The 22,947-nt window shown below is 44.6% G+C and overlaps 1 protein-coding gene across 2 annotated transcripts in view; it reads right to left on the bottom strand.

The window, feature by feature from the left end:
• DTNBP1 (dystrobrevin binding protein 1) overlaps window positions 1–22,947 on the bottom strand; it is a 458,894-nt gene that overhangs the window by 223,981 nt on the left and 211,966 nt on the right. For both annotated transcript variants that reach the window (XM_069218782.1, XM_069218781.1), the window contains exon 7: window positions 15,106–15,128. In XM_069218782.1, coding sequence (XP_069074883.1) covers window positions 15,106–15,128 — 23 coding nt within the window. The remainder of the gene's footprint in view (window positions 1–15,105; window positions 15,129–22,947) is intronic.

Genomic DNA, 22,947 nt, shown 5'->3' with positions numbered 1-22,947 from the left:
AACACCCCAGGATCAGCATATGCTTATGTGCTGATTGTCAATCGTAATAGAACATAGACTTACAGATTGTCCAGTTCAACAGTATCCATTTATGTATCTGTGAGCCTTCATTTTGTTTGTCACTTTGGATGGAGACAAGATGACAGAAGAAGAAACTGTTTGCAAGGACACAGAAATGAGTAAATATACTATGAGGGAAGGGACGAGTTGCCATGCCCTCATTGTAATTATGTTGTGGATGCCTAGGAATGTTGGATGTTTAGGAATGTTGATCACTGTCTGGAATCCATGTGTCATCCAGGTTCCAGATGAGGTCATTGGATCTTTGTGGAGAGAGCCTGGACGGTTGGTGAGAGTGGACGTGTTTATATTTGCTGTGGGTTGGTGGTATTCAATAAAGCTCATTTTTGAAAACCAATTGCCTGAGCTTAACACTGGCGACGAAGGTGTCACCACCAACCCAGGACCCACGGATTTCCTACCTGAGGGATCTTCTGTTTGCTCCTCATCGGGATCAGCCCACCTGTGGTTCCTGGCTTGGAGATGTTGGATTTGGGAGCCGGAGTGGTGGAGTTCTGGAGGTGCCGCAGCGGATGTTGACAACACCCTGCCGTGGTGGAGTTTTTGCGTGCTGAGGCTTCTGCTGGTTTGCGTGGAGGAGTGCAGCGCACGTTTTGTATCCCGCGCTGGTGGAGATTTGTTTTATCGGGTTGATTTTTTTTTTGTCCCGGTTACGTTTTTCTCCTCTTTGGTGCGCGAGACTTTCAACGGCTCCTCTGACAGTTTCCTGCGCGCGGGGTGCGCAAGGAACTGTACGCGTAGCCGTAGTGACGCGTCTTCTCTCCCTGGCAACGGAAGGCGCGTGCCTCGAGAAGCAACCAGTTTCGTTCTCAGCACGAGGAGTGTTAAAGTGGCCCATGCAGCCTTCGCGACGCGTCTCTTCTCCCTGGAAACGGGAGGCGCGTAGGCTCCGCGAGGTGCATTTTGGAACATTAGACCATTAACTGTATTTGGATTCCATGAGAAGTTAAAATTCGAAGATGTTTTGAACATTGCAATACTGAATTTTGTTTTTCCAAACACGTTCAGATACACTAGTATACTTACTCATATTTTGCCAGTATTTTGTTCATATCTTGCTGTTACTCACACTTATTCACCTTGTTTTAGGTATTTATTGTCAATTGTGCTGTATAGAGAGCTTAGAATGGCTACTCCCATGTTGTCTTAACCGCCCCCCTTTTTATCTGATAAGGGGGACCCCATTCTTCCTTGGAAACGTTGGAAGAATCTTTTTGACTTTTACCTATTGGCTGTTGGGGGGGGAAAATTCTCCCCAGCTAGAAAACAGGCTATTTTATTGCACAATTTGGGAATTGAAGGCAGAAACATTTATGATAGCCTTGAAACCCTACCTGTAGGGGGAGCTGAGGGGGAACCCAGAGATATTTATGAAATGTCAGTAGCAATGTTGGCTTCACATTTTGAATCCAAGCTCAATATTGTTTTGGAAAGGCACACATTTTTTGCAAGATCCCAAGGAAAATCTGAGAGTGTGGGAAATGTTGTTGCTGCATTACGCACGTTAGCACGTACTTGTGACTTTGGCGATATCACAGATTCCCTCATTTGCGACCAGTTAGTGCGCTGTACAAACAATAAGAGGGTTCAAGAGAAGTTGTTGATGAGGAACCCTGATTTGAAAGAAGCCATTGCAATTCTTGAAGGAATGGAAAGTACTAGCAATTGGATTAAGGAAATGAATGACCATGAAGAGGACAATTTGTCCAACGTAAAAGCGCTTTTAGCACAAGAAGAAGTTTTAAGGGTCAGCAACGACAACAAAGCACCTGTACTGACTCAGGAGAAAAGAAAAGAAACCAAATTTCAGCGTTGTTACCGCTGTGGCAACTCTGGACACACGGCGAACAGTTCGAATTGTTTTGCAAGGAACTCTTTATGTAGGAAATGCGGGAAAAAAGGCCACTATGCTAGGGTCTGCAACAGTGACAAATGTAACGTAGATTCCATTGCTGATAACACTAGCAAAATGATTTTGTGTATTGATCATGAGATTAACCATGTTGAGAACGATGTTGGTGTAGTGGATGTTGGGCCAGTCGTCATGCCTGAGTGTGCTATTAGACTTGACGGCAGAATAGTTACAGTTTTAGCAGACTCAGGATCTCCATACACCATGGTGGGGGACAAGAATTGGCGAGCAATTTTTGGGGAAGACCTCCATTCTTTAATTAAACCGGATATCAATCCGGTCGGTTATGGTGGTGTTAAGATAGAAGTAATTGGGTACAAAGTTATGGAGATCCAATTTCAAGACAAAACCACTGTTGGGAAGGTTTATGTAGCAAGGCGTGGAAATAATCTGCTAGGGTGGCGTCATCAGCGTGACATGGGGATTAAGTTAGACCCCAACTCTGAGTGCCAAGTTATGGTAGTGAATGTTGAGAATAACGATTGTGAGGTTCCCAAGGAATTGCCCCAGGTGTTTAGTGACAAATTAGGATGTTTAATTAATTTTGAACACAAAATTATTCTGAAGAAAGGTTCTATTCCTTCTGTGCACAAAGTGAGGAGAGTTCCTAAGTTGATGATAGAACCACTCAGAGCAGAGTTGAATAAGCTTCTGTGCGCTGGTGTAATTGAAGAGATAGAATCGTCTGAGTGGTTGGCTCCCATTGTCCTAGCACCGAAAGACAATGGGAGACAGATTCGCGTGTGTGGATCTTAGAGATCTCAACAGGCATATATGGGTTGATCGTCAACCTTTACCCAACATTTCTGAAGAGTTGTCTGGTTTGGGTGGCTCGAAGGTGTTTAGTTTATTGGATCTATCCTCAGCCTATCACCAAATCGTTTTACATCCCGATTCCAGACACCTCACGTCATTTGTGACGCCTGTGGGAGCCTACCGATTTTTAAGAATGCCCTTTGGGTTGGCTTCCGCGGCTGCCTGTTTCCAACGGATCATGAAGAAGATCTTAGGTGAAGTCTCTAAAGTATTATTTTTCCAAGACGATATCTTAGTCCATGGCAGTACTGTAGAGGAACATGACAAGGTTCTTAGAGAAGTATTGAGTAAGATAGCCTGTTCAGGTCTCACTGTAAAGAGGGAGAAATGCAAGTTTAGGGTTTCTTCGGTAACATACCTGGGCCATACTATTTCCAATGAAGGAATCAAACCCAAGTTGGAATTGGTTGATTCCATTATACGAGCACCTCAACCCAGAGACAGGGACGGGGTAAGATCCTTTTTAGGTCTAGCAGAGTATTACTCTAAATTTATTGCTAACTTTTCGAGTGTGACCCAACCCCTGAGATCCCTCTTGAAGAAAGGGTGTGAATTTATTTGGTCAGATGAGTGTGCAGCGGCTTTCACTTTTGTGAAGGATTGTATTGGGAAGATGCCCACTTTAGGTCATTTTGATACACATGCCAAGACCTTCTTGTACACAGATGCCAGTATCAGGGGGCTGGGAGCGGTTTTGATCCAAAGAGTTAACCAAGAGAATAAGGTGATTGCCTTTGCGTCCCGATCTCTCAAAGGGGCTGAACAACAGTATTCTGTTATTGAAAGAGAGGCACTCGCTTGCATGTGGGCAGTTAAGCATTTCAGATTTTACTTGTGGGGCTTACCTTTTATTGTAAGAACGGATCACAGGCCCCTTGTTCAAATATTTTCTTCCAAGAAAGGGGAAGAATTGACACCAAGGATAAAAAGATGGGTTGAAGGATTAATGGAATATAATTTCGCTGTTGAATATGTGCCCGGGCCCAAGAATTTGGTCGCAGATTTCTTGTCTCGAACATCGATTGATAGTGACGATGAGTCTGAAGAGGAGGGAGAAGTTAACTGGGTGAGGGAGATGGCTGTTGGTGAAGATGAATGGAAAGCTGCAACCACTCAGGATTTTGACAGACATGATCTTATAGAGTTCGTTGTGGGAGGTTGGCCAGAGTACAAAAACATTTCAGATTCTTTAAAGGGGTATTGGAATGTGAGAGATGAACTGTCTTTGAGTGGAGGTGAATTATTCCGTGGTACTAAGTCCATACCTCCTATTAGTCTGAGGGGAAAGATTGTCAATTTGGCTCATGAAGGCCATTTAGGCAGGAATTTGACTAAATCAAGGTTAAGAACAGTATATTGGTGGCCAGGTTTAGACTGGGATGTTGAAGCGGTGGTGAAAGATTGTGTGACCTGTGCACGGAATGACAAAAGCAAAGTGGTGGTGAAAGCTCCACTTTCCCCAGTTGCAGTTCCAGAGAAACCATGGGTGAAGTTAGGACTTGACTTTATGGGTCCATTCCATCTCCTACCTGCTAATGAACGTTATGTCATGCTCTTAGTGGATTATACCTCGAAGTGGGTGGTGACTAAGTGTGTGAATTTTGTAGACACCAGAACTGTGATTGAGTTCTTAAGGGAAGAATTTTCCCGGGAAGGTGTACCTAGTCACTTAATCACAGATAACGGTGTACAGTTAACTTCTCAGGAAATTAAGTTTTTTTGGGATTCCCTAGCCGTTGTGCATTTGAGAACGGCCTTATATTCTCCTCAAGCAAATGGCCTTGCTGAGCGCATGAACAGATTGGTAAAATCCTGTGTCCAGGAAGCAATTGAAACCAGAGTTTCTCTGGCGGATCTTCTAAGGGACCAGTGGTGGGCATATCGTAATATCCCTAATAGCATCTCTGGCATCGCCCCTTTTGAGTACATGAGGGGAAGGTCTGGGTGTACCAAAATGTTCCCTGCTTGGTTTAGAAATAGGTTTAGTCAAGGAGATTTTGACCAAGAGAAACTTAGTAAGGCATCCGATCGTAGGCAAAATTACCAGACTAAGTACAAATTGCGATATGATCATAAATATGGTGTTTCTGATGTTAAATGGAAGGTTGGTGACTTGGTGTTGCTGAAAGATCCCGGGTTCAGAACCAAGGGCAAGTCAAGTTTCAAAGGCCCTTTCTGCATCAAGGAAGTTAGGAAGAATGTGGTTGTCCTTGGTAACGGAGATGTGTGGAGCATGTCTAGATTAGTGAAATGGAATAACCGGATGGCGGATTCCACAGACCCTGAGGAAGATCATCTCTTAAGTAGGTCTAAGGCAACACCATGCATCAAAGCTCCTTCCAGAATTCGTTCTAAACCAGTGTGGTTGAAAGATTATGTAACCTGCTAATTTGTATATTTTATTATACTCCTCTGTGTATTGTAGATATTTCTGAGTTTCTTCACACTGTTTTGTTAAGTGTTATATTTTTTTATCTTTCTTTATTAATTATATTTTGATGTATGTAAAGGGGATGTGTTGTGGATGCCTAGGAATGTTGGATGTTTAGGAATGTTGATCACTGTCTGGAATCCATGTGTGATCCAGGTTCCAGATGAGGTCATTGGATCTTTGTGGAGAGAGCCTGGACGGTTGGTGAGAGTGGACGTGTTTATATTTGCTGTGGGTTGGTGGTATTCAATAAAGCTCATTTTTGAAAACCAATTGCCTGAGCTTAACATATTATTAACAAACCAACTCAGCATTGATTTGAACCAGGCATACAGGTTGAGTACTTAATTGTTTTGTTTCCCAATCATTATGATCACAGCACAGACAGGTTTCAAAATACTCTGGTGGCTTATGCGGTCTTGGAGAATGCCCCAGGTTAGTAAGGACTATTCACAAGGGGCAGAAACAAGCTGCGCTTCAGATAATGACAAGGTGGGCACCTAACGTAAGCCCCAGTCAACCCTTTGTTTCAACCCTCTGTTAGTGGGACTTTGAAATAAGGAATTTCCAGACCCATTAGATACAATTTTAAAAGATTTGTATCCGATCAGTTAACTAATCCCAATGCCTTCTCCTTTAAATCTCAGTATACCAGACAAAAATGCTCAAAAGATGCAAGGGTAAGCCCGCCTGTAACCAGTTCAATGATGAAACATGACAACTAGTGTGGGGGGTGGGATAGCAACCTTTTTGATGAACGATTCAAAGAACTGGATTAAGTGAAGAAGGCTCTCAACTGAATCTCAACAAGGGAATGCTCAATGTGACACAGTCACAGACCCTTAGTACAAGGTAGTGGTAACAGAACCCCTGATTGTCTTTCCCTGTATGGGCAAACTCTATATAGTGTTGTTGATCATTAGAAGTATCACTTGTTGGCAGCGTCATGAGTGATGCACAAAAGCAGTCCTTAAATCAGAGCTATACAGGTAGGCTTTTGCCGGGCTTTAAGACATGGAAGAATTTTAGTATTCCCAGCACTCACTTATTATAGCATGAGCACTAGCAGCATGGACTGCTAACATGGGAATCACCCTGCATCAGTTTCAGGAAGCCACCATGCTCACTCTTTAAACATAATGCATTTATACTGAAAAATGTAACTCCTAGAGAATTGTAGGACACTCTCAAAGTGAGAGCTGGCACAGAAGGAAAAACCTGGGTATGCCCCCGAGGACTGTTAGAACGGGCAAACAGGACAGCATAATTCACCATACTTGAGTGTCTGCAAAGTAATGACGGCCAGCACCTCAAGAGCCCAATGCGACTGATGGAGACATCAAAAATAATAAAGAGGGTTAGCTAGAGTTAGGCAGATTAAAAAGTAGCTGGTGTGAAAATTGACCTCTTGATTGTGAATGGCCGGGTCTCATATTAATGTGATAGTGCGCAAACCAGGATGAAGTAGTAGTGCCCAACAGTGAGTGCCTGGGAAAGGAGAGCAGGGCACCTTGGGGGCTTACAGACGAAGCAGAACTGGGGAGAGGTCTAGACACCAATGTTGTCCTTGTATCAGCGGATTCATTTAGGGACAGACAAAAAGGTGATTACATTGTTCTCTTTGATGAGGAATTACATTAGAGAGGGATTACATTAAACTATATGTTGAAGATGGCTAATCTGATTACAATGAGGAACCAACATCAATGACTACTTTCGTGATGAATACCGGTTTGTTTTGTAAGTTGCTCTTGGGGAAATAATGGATCATTTATGATCTGAAACTAACCTCCACAATGACTGACCTCAGTATTTAAGATGACAAAGAAGCATGGATTTTAGGTATGAAGTTATAACATTTGGGTCAAAACTGTTAGATTCCTAATAGAAAAAAACGAGTTCCCTTTCTCTGGATGCAGATGCAGCGCTGTAACACAGGCCCTGTGCTTTTGGAGGGTAATTTGCAAATGTTATACTTTCTCTTTTACTACTGAGATTTTCATAAAGAAAAAATGCCTATCTCATTATTTGTTCAACAAAACAGTGTCACGTTTTACACCTGGTTACATCATATGGGTGCATGAATAAATTCCAGGTAGATCTTACTGAAAAATATTCCGGTCACCCAGATTTGCACTTGCGAATTAGAGGTTTCTTTTTGACCATGCTAAATTAAGAAACTGTTTTTTATGAGATTACAACCCATGTTTGTAAGAGAATAATGCATGATGTTAGCTAATGGCGGTAAAGCATCATGCAGTAAAAGTCACATTTTGAAGGACCACCATACTCGAGAGCTTTATTTCCCAATATTCTTGTCGTGAAAATCCTATGATTATGCTCATAAGAGCAAAAACTCACAACAAAGACCTTGTTTAAAAACATACAGTGGAAGGTAAACTGTTTTGCCAAAATAGAATACACTCATTTCAACATTACGAGACGAAACAGGTTTTAAGTTTTTAGTATTTGAACTCCAAGACACATTTTTTTCGAGCCTTCCTACCACCATTTTAAGATATTATTAAACTTAATGGGGCATTTGTAAAATGACGACCTAGCCAATGAAGAACAGTGGAGCACTTTACAGAGAGCAAACATGACAGGTTAAAAATAGGCATTTACAAAATAAAACAAATAGTGGTATAGGTTTTGCAAAATTGCAGGGGACCAAAGAGATTCCTACTATAGTACTTGGATTCAGGAAGAGGCCAGTCATAATGGCAAGATACGTCTGCACTTTCATAGAGTGTTTCACAGTCTGGAAAGAGTTGGTGTCCTTCCCAAAGCAGCCAAAATACTACAGCAGTCTGTGTACCAATGGAGGAGAGACACTACCCATGGTTTTCCTGTCATTTTGCTGTCAGCAAATTTAAGAAGAATACCTAAAATTGTGGATCAGCCTACCATACACAACACATTGATACAAAAAAACAAAAAAAAAACACACACCCCTCCCAATCATTTGGGGTGGTGCTACCGGCAGCCCCTTTTTGACTAGGGGAAACTGCTTAACAAAAGTCTCTATCCAGCTAGGCTCCTTGTTGTAATAGCAAACATAGAAGGAATGGTTTCTTACCTGTAACTCCAGTTCTCTCGTAGGGGTATTTCCATGATAGTCATAAGCATTGAATAGTTCCGCGCGCCTGCGGGGACACCGGAGCACTGATGTGAAGTATACTCTTAAGTGCAAACACCAGCCGTTTAAAGAAAAGGTCTGTCAAAAAACACTTAAGAATAACATTGTGCAGCCTATGTGAACAGCTACACAGGCCAAATTGTTGAAAAGAAAATCAATAGTAGTGTAAATTCATGTTCAAACACCTATTTATTCTAGAAATGTAATAACAAATACATTCTCATACTTTATTTACACCTCTGATGAGAATAAAACAATGCAGGGCAGTGTAGCCCATAGGCTGCCATTATACAGAATGTAAATAGAGCTGTGCCTTTAAGAAAAGTAAAGTCTTCCTGTTTCCCATCATGCACAGCAAAAGGCAGTTGCCTCAGTTCTTTTTTGGAGGCTATTACCTGACATGAAGAAACAACAAAACATTTGTTGGAGTACCCACCTCCATAATATTCATGTTCTATGTCAACTCCACCGGGGAGGAGGGAGGGTTGCTTATGACTATCATGGAAATACCCCTACGAGAGAACTGGAGTTACAGGTAAGAAACCATTCCTTCTCTCGTAGGGGATTTCCATGTATAGTCATAAGCATTGAATAGAGTAGCAAGCCCATCCCCATAGCCGCGGTGGAGTCGATATAAGAATACTGAGAAAAACATGAATCATGCAAACAAATTCTTGAGCAAAGCCTGTCCAACCTGAGCATCTGCCCTAGCGTCTGTATCAAGGCAGTAATGCTTAGTAAAGGTATGGACCGACCTCCAAGTGGCAGCCTTGCATATTTCTGCCAAAGGGACATTTCTCATCAAGGCTACAGTAGCTGCTTTCCCTCTGGTCGAGTGGGCTTTTGGTCTACCACCAAGGGATTTGTTTGCTAACTGATAACATAACATTATACATGAAACAATCCACCTGGATAAAGATTGTTTAGATGTGCCCAAACCTGTTCTGATTGGGCCATAGTTAATAAAAAGCTGTTGTGATTTTCGTAAGCTTTTTGTCCTGTCCAAGTAAAATTTCAATACTCTCTTTACATCCAGAGAGTGCAGAGTTCTCTCAGCAGGAGTAGCTGGATTCTGAAAGAAAGTCAGTAATGAAATTGTTTGGTTCACATGGAAGTCGGAGACTACCTTAGGTAGAAATTTTGGATGAGTTCTCATTACCACTTTTGCAGAATGAAAAACCGTGTAGGGTTCCTGAGCGCAAAGGGCCTGGATTTCGCTGACCCTACGCGCTGAAGTGATTGCCACCAGAAAAGCAGCTTTCCATGTGAGATGCTGCAGCGATGCCTTGTGTATCGGCTCGAATGGCGGCAGCATCAGACGTGATAAGACAACGTTCAGTTCCCATGGAGGAGAAGGCTTTCTAATGGGAGGAAAAACCTTTTTTAAACCTTCTAGGAAATCCTTAATAATCGGAATCCGAAAAAAAGAAGTTTGTGAAGGACTCTTTCTGTATGCTGTTATCGCCGCCAAGTGAACTTTTATTGACGACAGTTGTAAGCCCGATTTTGCCAAACTTAACAAGTATGGTAAGATAGATTGTTCTCCACAAGAAACCGGGTCAATGTTGTTGTGTAAACACCAAATGCAGAATCTCTTCCACTTGCTTGCATAGGCTGATCGTGTGGAAGGGCGTTTTGCTTCCCTCAGAATTTCCATACAGTCCTGAGGTAAGTTCAAATGTCCATATTGCACTAGCTCAGGAGCCATGCTGCCAAACTCAACGATGAGGGGTTGGGATGAGATATCTGCCCTCTGAACTTCGTGAGAAGGTCCGGGCGATATGGTAGCCTGATGTGTGGTTTGAGTGACCGGTGAAGAAGGTCTGGGAACCACCACTGGCGTGGCCACTCCGGAGCAATTAGGATCATTTTGGTCTGAGCATTGGACAGCTTCTGGAGAACTGCCGGAATCAGGGGAAGCGGTGGAAAGGCGTAAAGAAATGCCCCTGACCAGCTTATCCATAGGGCATTCCCCAGTGTCCCTGGATGGTAATATCTGGAGGCGAAGTTTTGGCATTTTTTGTTTTCTGGGGTTGCGAATAGGTCTGTAGAAGGGGTACCCCAGAGTGCGAAAATGGAATGAACGACGTCGTCGTGTAGTACCCATTCGTGGTTCTCGCTTATTACCCGACTGAGGGCATCCGCTTGAACATTCTGGATGCCGGGCAGGTGAGTTGCCACTAGCGACAGGTTCCTGGCTAGAAGCCAATGCCAGATTGTCTGGGCCTCTCTGGATAAAATTCTGGACCTGGTGCCTCCTTGTTTGTTCACGTAGTACATAGTGGCCACGTTGTCTGTCTGAAGAAGGAGAGTTTCCGTTCTCAGAGAGGGAAGGAAGGCTTTGAGCGCAAGGTGGACTGCGCGAAGTTCCAGCAGGTTGATGTGATAGAGACTCTCTTTCTGTGACCACTCGCCTTGGACTCGAAGATGTTCCATGTGCGCCCCCCATCCGAGCAGTGACGCATCTGTTACGATGGTTTGAGATGGAGGTCGTTGTTGGAACGGAATCCCCACCAAGAGATTGCTGGGCAAACACCACCACTTGAGGGATTGTAGGGTGTGAGGAGACAGCAGGACTTTGTTCTCCCAATCGTCCCTCAGTTGACACCACTGATCCTCTAGATTTTCCTGCAATGGTCTCATATGGAGACGAGCATTGGGAACCAGATGGATACAAGACGCCATCGAGCCCAGTAGAGAAGCTATTATTCTTGCAGTGGCTTGAGGTCTTTCCTGCAGTTGTTTGCACTTTTGGAGAATCGATAACCGTCGTTCCTCCGAAGGAAACACCTTTCCTAGCTTGGTATCTACAATGGCCCCTAAGTAATGCAACCTCTGAACAGGTGTTGCTGTTGATTTCAGAAGATTGACTTGAAGACCAAGTTTTTGTAGCAGTTGTAGAGTCCATTCGAAATGCTGCTGTGCCTCGAGATAGCTGGAGGCCTTTATGAGCCAATCGTCTAGATAGGGATAGACGAATATTCGCTGTTTCCTCAAGTGGGCGGCTACTACCGCCATGCATTTGGAAAAAGTCCTTGGCGCTGATTTTAGGCCGAACGGTAGAACTGCAAATTGGTAATGGCGTTTTCCGACAGTGAACCTTAGGAATTTTCGATGTTTCTTGGCTACTGGGATATGGAAGTAAGCGTCGCAAAGATCTATCGCACATAGCCAGTCGCCCTGACGTAAATGTGGGTAAATTTGGTGTAAGGCTAACATCCTGAATTTTTCTTTGCGAATCCATTTGTTTGCTGTCCTCAGATCTAAGATGGGACGAAACTCTTGTTTGTCTTTTTTCTGTACAAGGAAATATCTCGAATAAATCCCCTTCCCATGTTGGCTGATGGGAACGGGTTCTATGGCTCTTTTTTGCAATAGGATATTGACCTCTAACTGCAGAGCTTCGAGATGGTGGTTGGCTGTTTTGGGTGGAACAGATGGTGGAGAACTGGTGAATCTGAGAGCGTAACCATGTCTCACAATATTCAATACCCAGGCGTCTGTTGTGATGCGTAGCCACTCGTCTAGATGATTTGAGATACTTCCCCCTACCGGAGTGGGTAACGGAGGAGGGGGAAGCAAAGATTCAGGGCCTAGACGTGGGAGTTTGTCGAGGTGTCTGGGTCTGAGGTGTTGAACGACCCCTTGTCGACTTTCTGGAGAAGCCCCTCTGATGCTGCTGCTGCTGCTGTTGCTGAGGGCGTGAAGACGACCAATGTGGAGCCTGATACCTGTGGGTGAACAGTCTTCTTTGATATGGGCGGAATCCCTTTCGCTGTTCTTTAGGTCGCTCTATGCCTACCGCTTTTAAGGTATCCAGCTCCGACTTCATTCTGGCCATCTCATCATCGGCATGAGAGCCGAATAAAGTGGAGCCTGAGAAAGGCAGGTTCTGTATCCTCTGCTGTGCTTCGGGTTTAAGCGATGTAAGCCGCAGCCATGCATGTCTCCTGAGCGCTATACCATGAGCATAGTTATGTGCGGATAGAGTTGAAGCATCTGCCGCAGCACTTATGATCTGGTTAGAAACCATTGCTCCCTCGCTCACGACCTCTAGGAAATCTTCCCTTTTGTCCCTAGGGAGATGCTCTGAGAACTGTAGTATAGAGTCCCAGAGGGATCGATCATATCTCCCTAATAAAGCAGTGGCACTGGCTGCTTTTATGGTGATAGATGCCGTCGAGCATACTTTTCTTCCTGCAGCATCGATCTTTCTGCTTTCTTTATCTGGGGGAGCAGAGGAAGACGGTGACATCGAATGCGATTTCTTCGCTGCCACTATAACTACCGAGTCTGGTACTGGGTCCGACCTCAAGAATAGAGGATCTTGCTCTGGTGGACGGTACTTTTTAATGAGTCTGGAAGGAGCAGACTTTGTTGTAGCCGGCGTGAGAAAAATGTCCATTGCCGGTTCAATAAGACCCGGAACCAGTGGAAGTAAAGGTCGTGAAGATGTCCTTTGATGCAAGGTCTCAAAGATTACTGATGTCGATTGGGCTGGAGCTGCTAGCGGGATATTCAGCTTGGTTGCCCCTCTCACTAAGACCTCCTGAAATGTGTTGACATCATCTATGGGAGACACTCTTGGGGATGGTGAGTCTGATAAGGTTGGAGAGTAGTCTCGTGTGGACGATGAAGAATGTCCATGATGTGATTGACGACGGTGCCTTGAGGTAGATGTACGTCTCGAGGAATAACCAGAACGCCCTGCAGATCGCGTTGGAGTCCTCGGAACAGGTTCTGGAGGAGGCGCCGGAAGAGGAGCCGTAGGTGTTACCGGCGTCTGTGGTAAAGGCGACTGCCTTTGTGAGAGCTGTGGTGATGCTGGAAGTAGGATAAGCGAGGCCGAGGATTCTGAGGTTGTATAAACCCTTCTAGGCCTCTTAGATGGTCTTCTCGACGTCGAAGCACTCCTCGACGTCGAACTGCGGTGACGCCGAGTGCCTCTAGACGTCGACTCGTCTCGCCGCTGAGAACCTCTCGACGACGAACCTCGACGTCGGTGCAGTGACGGTGAACGCCTCCGACGGCGAACACTCTCTCTCGACGGCGATCTCCCTCGCCGTGTCGACGGCGAGCCCGACTCGGATCTCCTTGGCGTGGACTGTGTTCGCCGTGTCGACGGCGACCCAGATCCTCTCGACGTCGGGTGTCTTCGCCGCCTCGACGGCGAAATAGCTGTCGACGGCGAACGATGTCATTTTCTCGCCGGCGAAGCACTCCTCGACGGCGAACATGTTGGCGCCGTTCCCTGCTTCGACGTCGACGCTCTCGACGTCGTCGGAGATCTATGTCGTTTTTCAGCAGGTCTGGAAGGAGTTATGGAGGAAACAGGTTGAGCCCTGGTAGAAGTCTGACCTTCTCCTCGCTCTGTAGTGGAATGGCCACTTTTTCTCCTGTCCTCTTTCGCCTGGAGTCGGATCTTCTCTCTGTCACGAAGGGTTCTTCTAGAGAAGGTTTTACAGATGTCACACGACTCCGGTTTGTGGCTGGATGGAAGACAAATTATACAGACCCTATGTGAATCTGTTTTAGCCTTCTTTCTTCCACAAGAAGGACATTTATCAAAAAGTGAAGGCATTTCTAACTAGAAAAACCTCAAAATTCTGTCAGAATTTAACAGAAATCAGTAGAAAATGATCACTCAAAGGTAAAAACGTCGAGTGAAAATGAAATTCAGAAGATATTTCAATGAATTTCTGTCACAAAAGCTTTTGTGAGGTAGAGCTCAATGCTTCAGGGTCCTGTCAGCAGGAGCCGGAAAAAAGAACTGAGGCAACTGCCTTTTGCTGTGCATGATGGGAAACAGGAAGACTTTACTTTTCTTAAAGGCACAGCTCTATTTACATTCTGTATAATGGCAGCCTATGGGCTACACTGCCCTGCATTGTTTTATTCTCATCAGAGGTGTAAATAAAGTATGAGAATGTATTTGTTATTACATTTCTAGAATAAATAGGTGTTTGAACATGAATTTACACTACTATTGATTTTCTTTTCAACAATTTGGCCTGTGTAGCTGTTCACATAGGCTGCACAATGTTATTCTTAAGTGTTTTTTGACAGACCTTTTCTTTAAACGGCTGGTGTTTGCACTTAAGAATATACTTCACATCAGTGCTCCGGGGTCCCCGCAGGCGCGCGGAACTATTCAATGCTTATGACTATACATGGAAATCCCCTACGAGAGAACCAGCATTACAGAAGTTCTCAGCATGGCTGTGTGGAATATTACTAAATAATATGAATCTATGCAAGATTTATTGAAAGTGAATTTCTGATTCTTATTTTTTCCTAAAAGAATTTATATGATAAAAAAACTGTCACAATGTTATTCATGTCACGCTTGGATGCATGCAATTCTCTTGCCAAGTTGTTGGTTCAGGTCTTTTGTCCAAGATGGTCAAATTTTCTTAATAGATTTGCATTAGCAGGTCATACTGGCATAACGTAGCACAAAGAGTACAGAATTTACAACCAAAAGTATTTTCTACATAAGAGTAAGTGTAAGTTAGGAACATGTACTCACATTTCCCTGAACTAAAGTGAATCAGACTGGAATCGTACAAAAGAGAATTGTTATAATATATAAAGTGATCACAAACTAAAACACAGTAAAATAAATACAGTTGAGCTGCAGAAAATATCAATAATAGGATAAGCTTTAAACTAATGGTGGAAGAAAAAAAACAACCATCATTAAAAAGAAAGGATAAATTAAATTACCTTTAAACGTCTCTAGCTCCTTCCTGTAACAAAATTAAAAAACCCATATTTTAGAATACGTTTTTAACAAATTATAAACTATCGCTGCATTGATAAAAATTGTGCACGCTAGTTTAGATAAATATTTAGTCAAGCTGGCATACAAATGCCCCGTAATATGCATTGAAAGCCAGAATATTAGTGCATTCAATGTGAAAACTAGTGCTTTTCACACAAATTCCCCAATTTTGACAAATTTCTTGCACCATAAATTAAAATCAACTCTACATTTACTTCAACTCCTAAATAAACAATTTTGTTGCACAGCTTTCAAAGAACTGCTCAGCATGTTCTGACAACCAACAGATATTTTTTTGACTACACTTCTTGAACTGGCAGATTTTAATCCGTGGCCTTACCTTTCTTGTAAAAGCCTGTTTAATCTGCTTCAATATGGACGCCTTCAACCCCACGTGGTACTAAAACCAAGATTACTTATTTTTCAGATCTCATTACTAGAGGCAGAAATAGTGGTCAATCAACAATTCCTGCACTGCTTGAGATGTTTGATGCTTTTTATACTGTTTTATACTGTTGCCTCTCCTAAATAAATAACTGATTTGGGGTTTATCGGAACTGCTTTATTGCTATTTGATACTATATGCTCTGTTTTATTCCTCTAAATTATCATTTCTATTTGAGAGACAGCAAGTGGCCATGTGATAGTTGTAGTAAACCTGAAATTTAAGGCATGCTGCCTTAAAAGAAGCCGGCTCTGGGAACACATACGCTTATAGTTTATTAACCTCTCCAGAGAGAATTTTCATTCTTCCTCATTTTTAGGTCTGGCCTACCTGATACTGATTGCAAAAGACCTTTTGTGAGCACACCAATAATTTACTCTGGCTTATATCTCCAACTATTGCTTACCACTGGCTGGCTTTTTTTTTTTTTTTTTTATCATTTTCATTTGCTATCTCCTTTATGTTGCTACTCACTCCCCATTTCTACCACCAACCCACTTCATCCATCCAGTTTTCTACAGCCGGATCTAGTTCGAAGGACAATTGTACGCATTCATCAAACTTGATGTGGCGCACATGTCTGATCCACTGGAAGAACTGTACTCTAGCTTGAACCACAGCAAATTACTGTTGGGGAAACAGGAAATTTTGGAGGGCATAAAGAAATATTGTCAGGACCAACATCTTAAAGAGCTTATGATGGTAATTGGCAGGTGGGCCCATTTCTCAAAATCCCTTCACATGGTAACGACCAAACTAATACAGTCGAGGGTCCAAGAGAGGGCTGGAAGCAAACATATGGGATCCCCAATTATTGGAAGCTCAACCTGCGAATGGGCACCTTAGACTGTCAGGACATGGCATCAGTGTATCTTGTAAGGGGAACTAAGAGAGATTTAGCCCAACTGACTTATAGGTCTAGTATCTGGGAAAGTCACTGTCCTGTGTCGTTGGGACAGGATAGGAAGAGCAGCACATCATCTGAATAAAAAACAATGCAGTTCTATGGTCTGTTCCCCTAATGCAGAGGCCTTCAAACTGGGGGGCGTGCCCACCGGGGGGGCTCAAATGATCCCGGGGACACCATGCTCTGGCCAAAAGACAAATTATGCAGATAACATTGCTTTGTTTAAATTAGAAACATGTTTATTGCATTTAAAAAAAAGTTAACAGAACTTAACTGCAATGTTGAAATAAGTCTAGACTCATTTAAACATTGCCAACTTAATAGAATAGTTTTGAAAAATTCTGAAGGGGGGGCAGATTTATTTTTTCCCACTGGGGGTTGGGGGCGCTGCATTAGCAAGTTTGAAAACCAATGCCCTAGTGGAACCCCCAAGATCTGCATATCGCTTCTGTCCCATGTTGCCTGGTGGATTAGAAGGGGGGATAGCAGGCAACCTTGTCTGGTGCCATGCTGGATAGGGAAAGTGGCAAAGTATCCCATTTATTTGCACCTGAGTTTTAGGACAGACAACAGGAAATGGGAGCCACATCTCAGGCATGGCAATGTCTTCATTAGAAAGTCCCAGTCAATGAAATTGAAGGCCTTTTCAGAGTTGATATGTAAGAAGGTACTTGAGCCAGCGAGGTGGAGTCAAAACACCAGGGCCACATAGACCCTGCGAATACAATGTCGCTGAGATATGAAGCACCAACACTGGCAAGACTGTAAGAAGCCCATTAACCAGTACTGTGGCACACATTTTAATTTCCCTATTAATGGGAGAAATAGGGCAGCAATAACAGTAGTCATCAGGGGGGTCATCCTGCTTTGTAACCAAATCCAAGCCCTCTGGGAAAAAGTCTTTCAGAAGGAGTGATTTCCAAAATTTCTGGTAGTATTTAACCAGGAAACCATCAGGCCCTGGAGTTTTACCTGAGTTCATATCTCTAATTGCCTCTTCCAACTCTTCTGGTGCAAGAGGTCAGTCTAGCTCTTTCCTTATGGGCATGGTCAGCGTTTACACTTGTAGGTACTTAATCACAAGCACTTGAGTCTCTTTCAGGGGTCTGTCACGTTTAGGATAGAGAGCTTATAATAATCAACAAAGATGGCTGCAATCGCTTGGGCCTCTATCACTATCCCTTGGAGTAAATCAATATGTCAGGGATCACCCTGCAGGCAACTCCTGGGTCACCAACCAATAAAGTAGTTAACTGAATCTGTCGTCCCATTCATAGGCATGGCTGGTGGATGCAATCAAGCATTGGCATGCCTCACTGAGGCAGAAATTCTTCAGAGATGCTGGGTATATCTCCAACTCGCAAATTGATTTCTCTTGTCCCGGATTCCTGTTCCAGACAGACAATACTGGCCTCTAATTCGATTATTTGTTGCTGTTTCTGCTTTTCCCGTGCAGAGAGGCGGGACTTCGCCACTCCCCACACGTAATCCTTAGCTGCCTCCCACAGAATCCCTCAAGACTCCACTGACCCTTTGTTAAGGTCTAAATAAGCACTCAATTCTTGCAAAAGGAGCAGGCTACCTCGGTATCAGCCTGCATTGAGTCACCAGTTTGGGTGGCTGCCTTACCAGGGACCCCCAATTGCAAGGAACTACCAAGGAGTGATCATAAATCCCCCCTGGGCAGGATACATGCACCTGTCATAATAGGAAACTCCATGGCGGACAAAAAAAGACATCAGTACAGGACATCTGTTAGAAATGGGGTCTCTAGTTGGCAGAGGTATACACCTTTGTCAAAACAGGGATCAAAATCCTAGTCTGGGTAAGTCACACACAATCCAAATTATCCTGTGCCCACTCTCTGGTAGCTTGGCTCTGAGCAGGCAGGCTTAACTTAGAAGGCAATGTGTAAAGTATTTGTGCAATGAACCATATAGTAACACAGTGAAAACACAACAAAAATACACCACACAGGATTAGAAAAATATAGTATATTTATCTGATTAAATTAAGGTCAAAACGATAAATATTCAATAAGCACAAGTTGAAATATCACTTTTGCAATATTAAAAAGTGTCTTAAATCTTAGAAATCAACAGTTGTCTCTTGTTTGCACAAAGTATCTGGTTTGCATCAAAATTACCACGCATGGAGATCGCAGAAAAGGAGATGTGTGGAAAAATAAGGTGTGCGTCAGATTTTCCGACGCAGCACAAACGATGCGTCATTTCTTTCCCCGCTGCAAGGGGCTTTGCATCGATTTCCGGCGTGCAGTCTTGGTCCCTCACTGCGATGTAGGGATCTTTGGATGCCCAGGGAAGATGCAGGGAAAATCCTGGGCGTGCGGGAAGAAGTCACAGGCGCTGCGTCGATCTCGTAGGTGATGCGTCAAATCTTCTGTCACACGATAGGCGCTTCGTCGATTCTTCACTGAAGAGGGTGGGCTGCGTCGTTCCAGCTTTGCATCGATCCGGTATAGCCGTGCGTCGAATTTCTGGTCGCAACGCAGGCGCTGCGTCGATCTTCTCTGGGAAGTTGGGCTGTGTGATTCCAGTTCGGCTCTGCGGTGATTTTCTCGTCACAAGGCAGGATGTGCATCGATTTTCGGCACACAAGGAGTTTCCTTGAAGAGATGAAGTCTTTTTGGCCCGGAGACTTCAGAAAAGAGGTGGCAAACTTAATCCAAGCCCTTGGAGAGCACTTCTCAGCAAAGTCAGAGGGCAGGAAGGCAGCAGTCCTTCACAGCAAAGCCGTCCAGATGAGTCCTTTGGGCAGCTAGGCAGTTCCTCTTGACAGGTTGCAGGTTCAGGTACAGAAGTGCCTGATTTGGTGGGGTCAGGGAACCAGTTTATATACACAAACGTGCCTTTGAAGTGGAGGAGACTCTAAAGAGTGGTTTTGAAGTGCACAAGTTCCCCTTTCAGTACAGGTCTGTCTACCAGGGTCAGAGTGGGAGGTTTGGCAGTCCATTGTGTGAGGGCAGGCTACTAGCCTTTTGAAAGTAAGTGTCAGACCCCACCACCCTTCCAGACCAGGAAGACCCATTCAGTATGCAGATGAGTGCAGGAGTGACTGAGTATCCTGTGTTTGTGGTTGTCTAGGTAAAATGCACAAGGGAGCTGTCAACCAACCCAGCCCAGATGTGGATTTGAGACAGACTGTAAGGCACAGATGGATTTAAGTGTAGAGCAATGCTCACATTTTAAAAATAGTAATATAAAATCCAACCTCACCAATAACCAGGATTTTCTATTAGCATTCTGGCCATACTAAATATGACCTGGTTGCTCCTTTCTGATCAGAATCTACCCCTCAAACCATATATGAGGGTAACCCTAATGTTATCCTATGAAAGGAGCAGGCCTAACAGTAGTGGAAAACTGATTTAGGAGTAATCCACTACCCGGACATATAAAACACATATGTACATGTCCTGACTTTTACCTACATTAACACCCTGCCCTGTGGGTTGCCTAGGGCCTACCTTAGGGGTGACATATGTCAAAAAGGGGGAGTTTAATGCTTGGCAAGTACTTTTAAATGCCAAGTGGAGGTGGCAGTGAAACTGCAGACACAGGCCTTGCAATGGCTGGCCTGAGACATGGTTAAGGGGCTACTTATGTGGATGGCACAACTAGTGCCGTAGGCCCACTGGTAGCATTTGATTTACAGGTGCACTTTACTAGGAACTTACAAGTAAATTAAATATGCCAATTGGGTATGAGCCAATATTACCATGTTTTTAGGAAGAGAGCACATGCACTTTAGCACTGGTTAGCAGTCGGAAAGTGTCCAGAGACCTAAAGCCAGCAAAAATGAGGTCAGAAAAAAAGGAGGAAGGCAAAAGGTTTGAAGGTGACCCTGCAGAGAGGCAATTTCCAACAACATAATTTTGTGGGCCGTGAAAGTATGAGTATATTCCCTCGCTGTCCGGTTCCGGATGCGCCAGGCGTCACAGAGTACGAGGCTTGATGCCCATGTTGTATCGTTGGCTCAACCATTTGGGCTGTCACCGAATATCTTGAGGCGTCTACCTGTGGAAACATCATTACACTAACGTTTCCCCCTACAACAGTGATCCCATGTTGAAGTCAGAGCATAACAGACCACACCACTTCCAGCGTAGACCAGGACAAATGAGGAGGCACATACACGCTAATCAGATTGTAGGCTTGCCCAGCAATCATATCTTCAATTAAAGTATACTGTCCCTGGGTATCCAAATCCGTACGAGAAGCCACCATCGGTAGCCGCTTATGTAAGTGGACCTCCACCCCACGAGAGTCTCTAGAATAACATGCATGAACAATGTATCTGAACCACATCTAATCCAAGAATGGGCACTTGGTGCCCAACAAATGAGTTTCCTGCAACAGCAAGCCATTGGATGTGTGACGTTTCGCAAATCCTAGAACTGTCCCCTGTTTATTATGGTCATTCAGCCAGCTGGTAGTCCATGTCATGATTTTAATGGTATACATAGTTAGGCGTAAGGTGAGGTCTGAGGTATGGTGGAAAGTAGGGTCCCTCTCAGGTCCCAATCATACAACCACCCACTCCCCTCAGTCAACGCTGACCTGTAAAAGCAAGTGTTACCAGAGTGCATCATGACGTGTGCCTGCATAGCTATGTCAACTGAGTCCAATGGGGCTGCAACGCTCCCACTTAAAACCCCCCAAAAGTCCCCCACATCACACTTCCAACCAAGAAGCATCTGTCTCCCCAACAAAAGGCAACACATAACCGGTTAAAACAATTGAGGCTACATTATCTAGTCTGAACCCCCTGGGACGATAGCAGTGTAAAGGAATAACGTGTTGCTGGAAGGGCATAGGGCTCAAGTCAGGGGACTAATGCAACCACATATGAGCTTCCCTCTGGGGTCGACAATTGAGTCCATGCTTCAGGGTAATCCCTCAGGAGTAACTGGTGTCTCACCAGATGCTGGGTCCAACCCGGGACATCTGCCAGCGATGGACGTAGCTTTACTTAGTTTCTTTCTTATGTCCAGGCGGTCTGTGCCCGAAGCAGAGGAATTCAATTACCCTCCATGGATCTCCTGCTACCTGCGGTATCCCCTGCACTAATTGCGGCCTCTGTCACTTGCCTATGCTGGACTTCCATACCCTTTGAACAGGTTGATTCTGAGGTGGGAGGGAGCTGTATCTGATGCGGTTTCCCATTCCCATGCTGCCTAGGGGATATCAAAGAAGAAGGATCTAGATGTGTGAATAACCATGAGTTAGGCAGGGAACATGAGCACATATTGCATTTTTATCACCCTCAACTTTTGTTTGACAGCATCGAAGGATTTGCGCTGCAGCTGTACCTGACAGTAATAGTCTGGAAATATCAGGATTGTAGCAAATTGGCATACTAGCACCTCTAGCCCTCGGGAGACCTGTGGCTCATGTATCTATCTGAAGAGCGGGATTTTGACGATCATGGCTTGAGGGAGGAGTGCCCAACAGGGGTTTTGCCACCAGAGATCTGTGCGCCCTTTCGACAACAAAGCAACTGGAGAGTTTCTCCTTAGGCGCCCACAACGTTACTCCATTGCAAGAGGCATTGCTCCAGGAAGGCCCCTTGAGGAAAATCTATGAACCCCAGATTGCTCTTCCATGTGGTACCACTAGTCCCAGGTGACCCAACCAGTAAAACGAATGACTAGATGAGGCCTGTATAGGCAAGATGCACCTCCGGCCAACTGCTCTGCCTACAGGCCCCTTCAGAGCCAGGGAGGCCCTTCAAAGTACCATCCGCCTCCTGTGTTCCCCTTTTTGGCATTAACTGGCCTCACACTGTAGCCCGGGTAATGGTGTGGGTTCTTGTGTATCTTTTTAAGGCTTTGGGCCCCCACTGCACATTAGGATTTTGCGGTCACCACCATCGGTCCATGTCTCCTGGGTCACGAGGGAGGCAAGGAAAAGGCACAGCACACAATCCCTTGAGGTTTACTGGAGCACCAGCCCCTGCACAGTAGTGCACTGCCTCCACTCCAGTCAATTTGGCCTGGGGCACATGCTACCGGCCTACGCCAGGAATGCCAGCTGTCCTCCAGTAGCACCACTCCTCACACCAGATGCCTGAATCCACCACGAGCCAAGACAGCAGTGGCACTCTGCGAACTCTGACCACCAATCCCAGCCTCGTCGTAGTCTCATGGGCAGCAGCAAAGTAATGGAGGTCCAGGGGCCAGCTGCAGAGTAGAGGAGGACTCTGGGGCTGCCATCTTCACTGTTCTCAGCAGGGTCCTCACTTTCCTGGGGCGTGTGATATGGGGTGGTCACTTTTTTTTTTTTTTTTTTTTTAACAAGCTGCCAGCCCTGTATGCTCCCCACAGGCACTAGATCCCACCTAGAGGCATCCAGAAAACTCCTGGGTACACACGCTCCAGCTGGCCCCTGGCCCATCGATTTCTGCCACCAA

The sequence above is a fragment of the Pleurodeles waltl genome, chromosome 2_1 (assembly GCF_031143425.1).
Source record: "Pleurodeles waltl isolate 20211129_DDA chromosome 2_1, aPleWal1.hap1.20221129, whole genome shotgun sequence".
Taxonomy (NCBI): domain Eukaryota; kingdom Metazoa; phylum Chordata; class Amphibia; order Caudata; family Salamandridae; genus Pleurodeles; species Pleurodeles waltl.
Note: the sequence above shows the minus strand (reverse complement) of the source record. Positions and strands in the feature narration are given on the sequence as shown.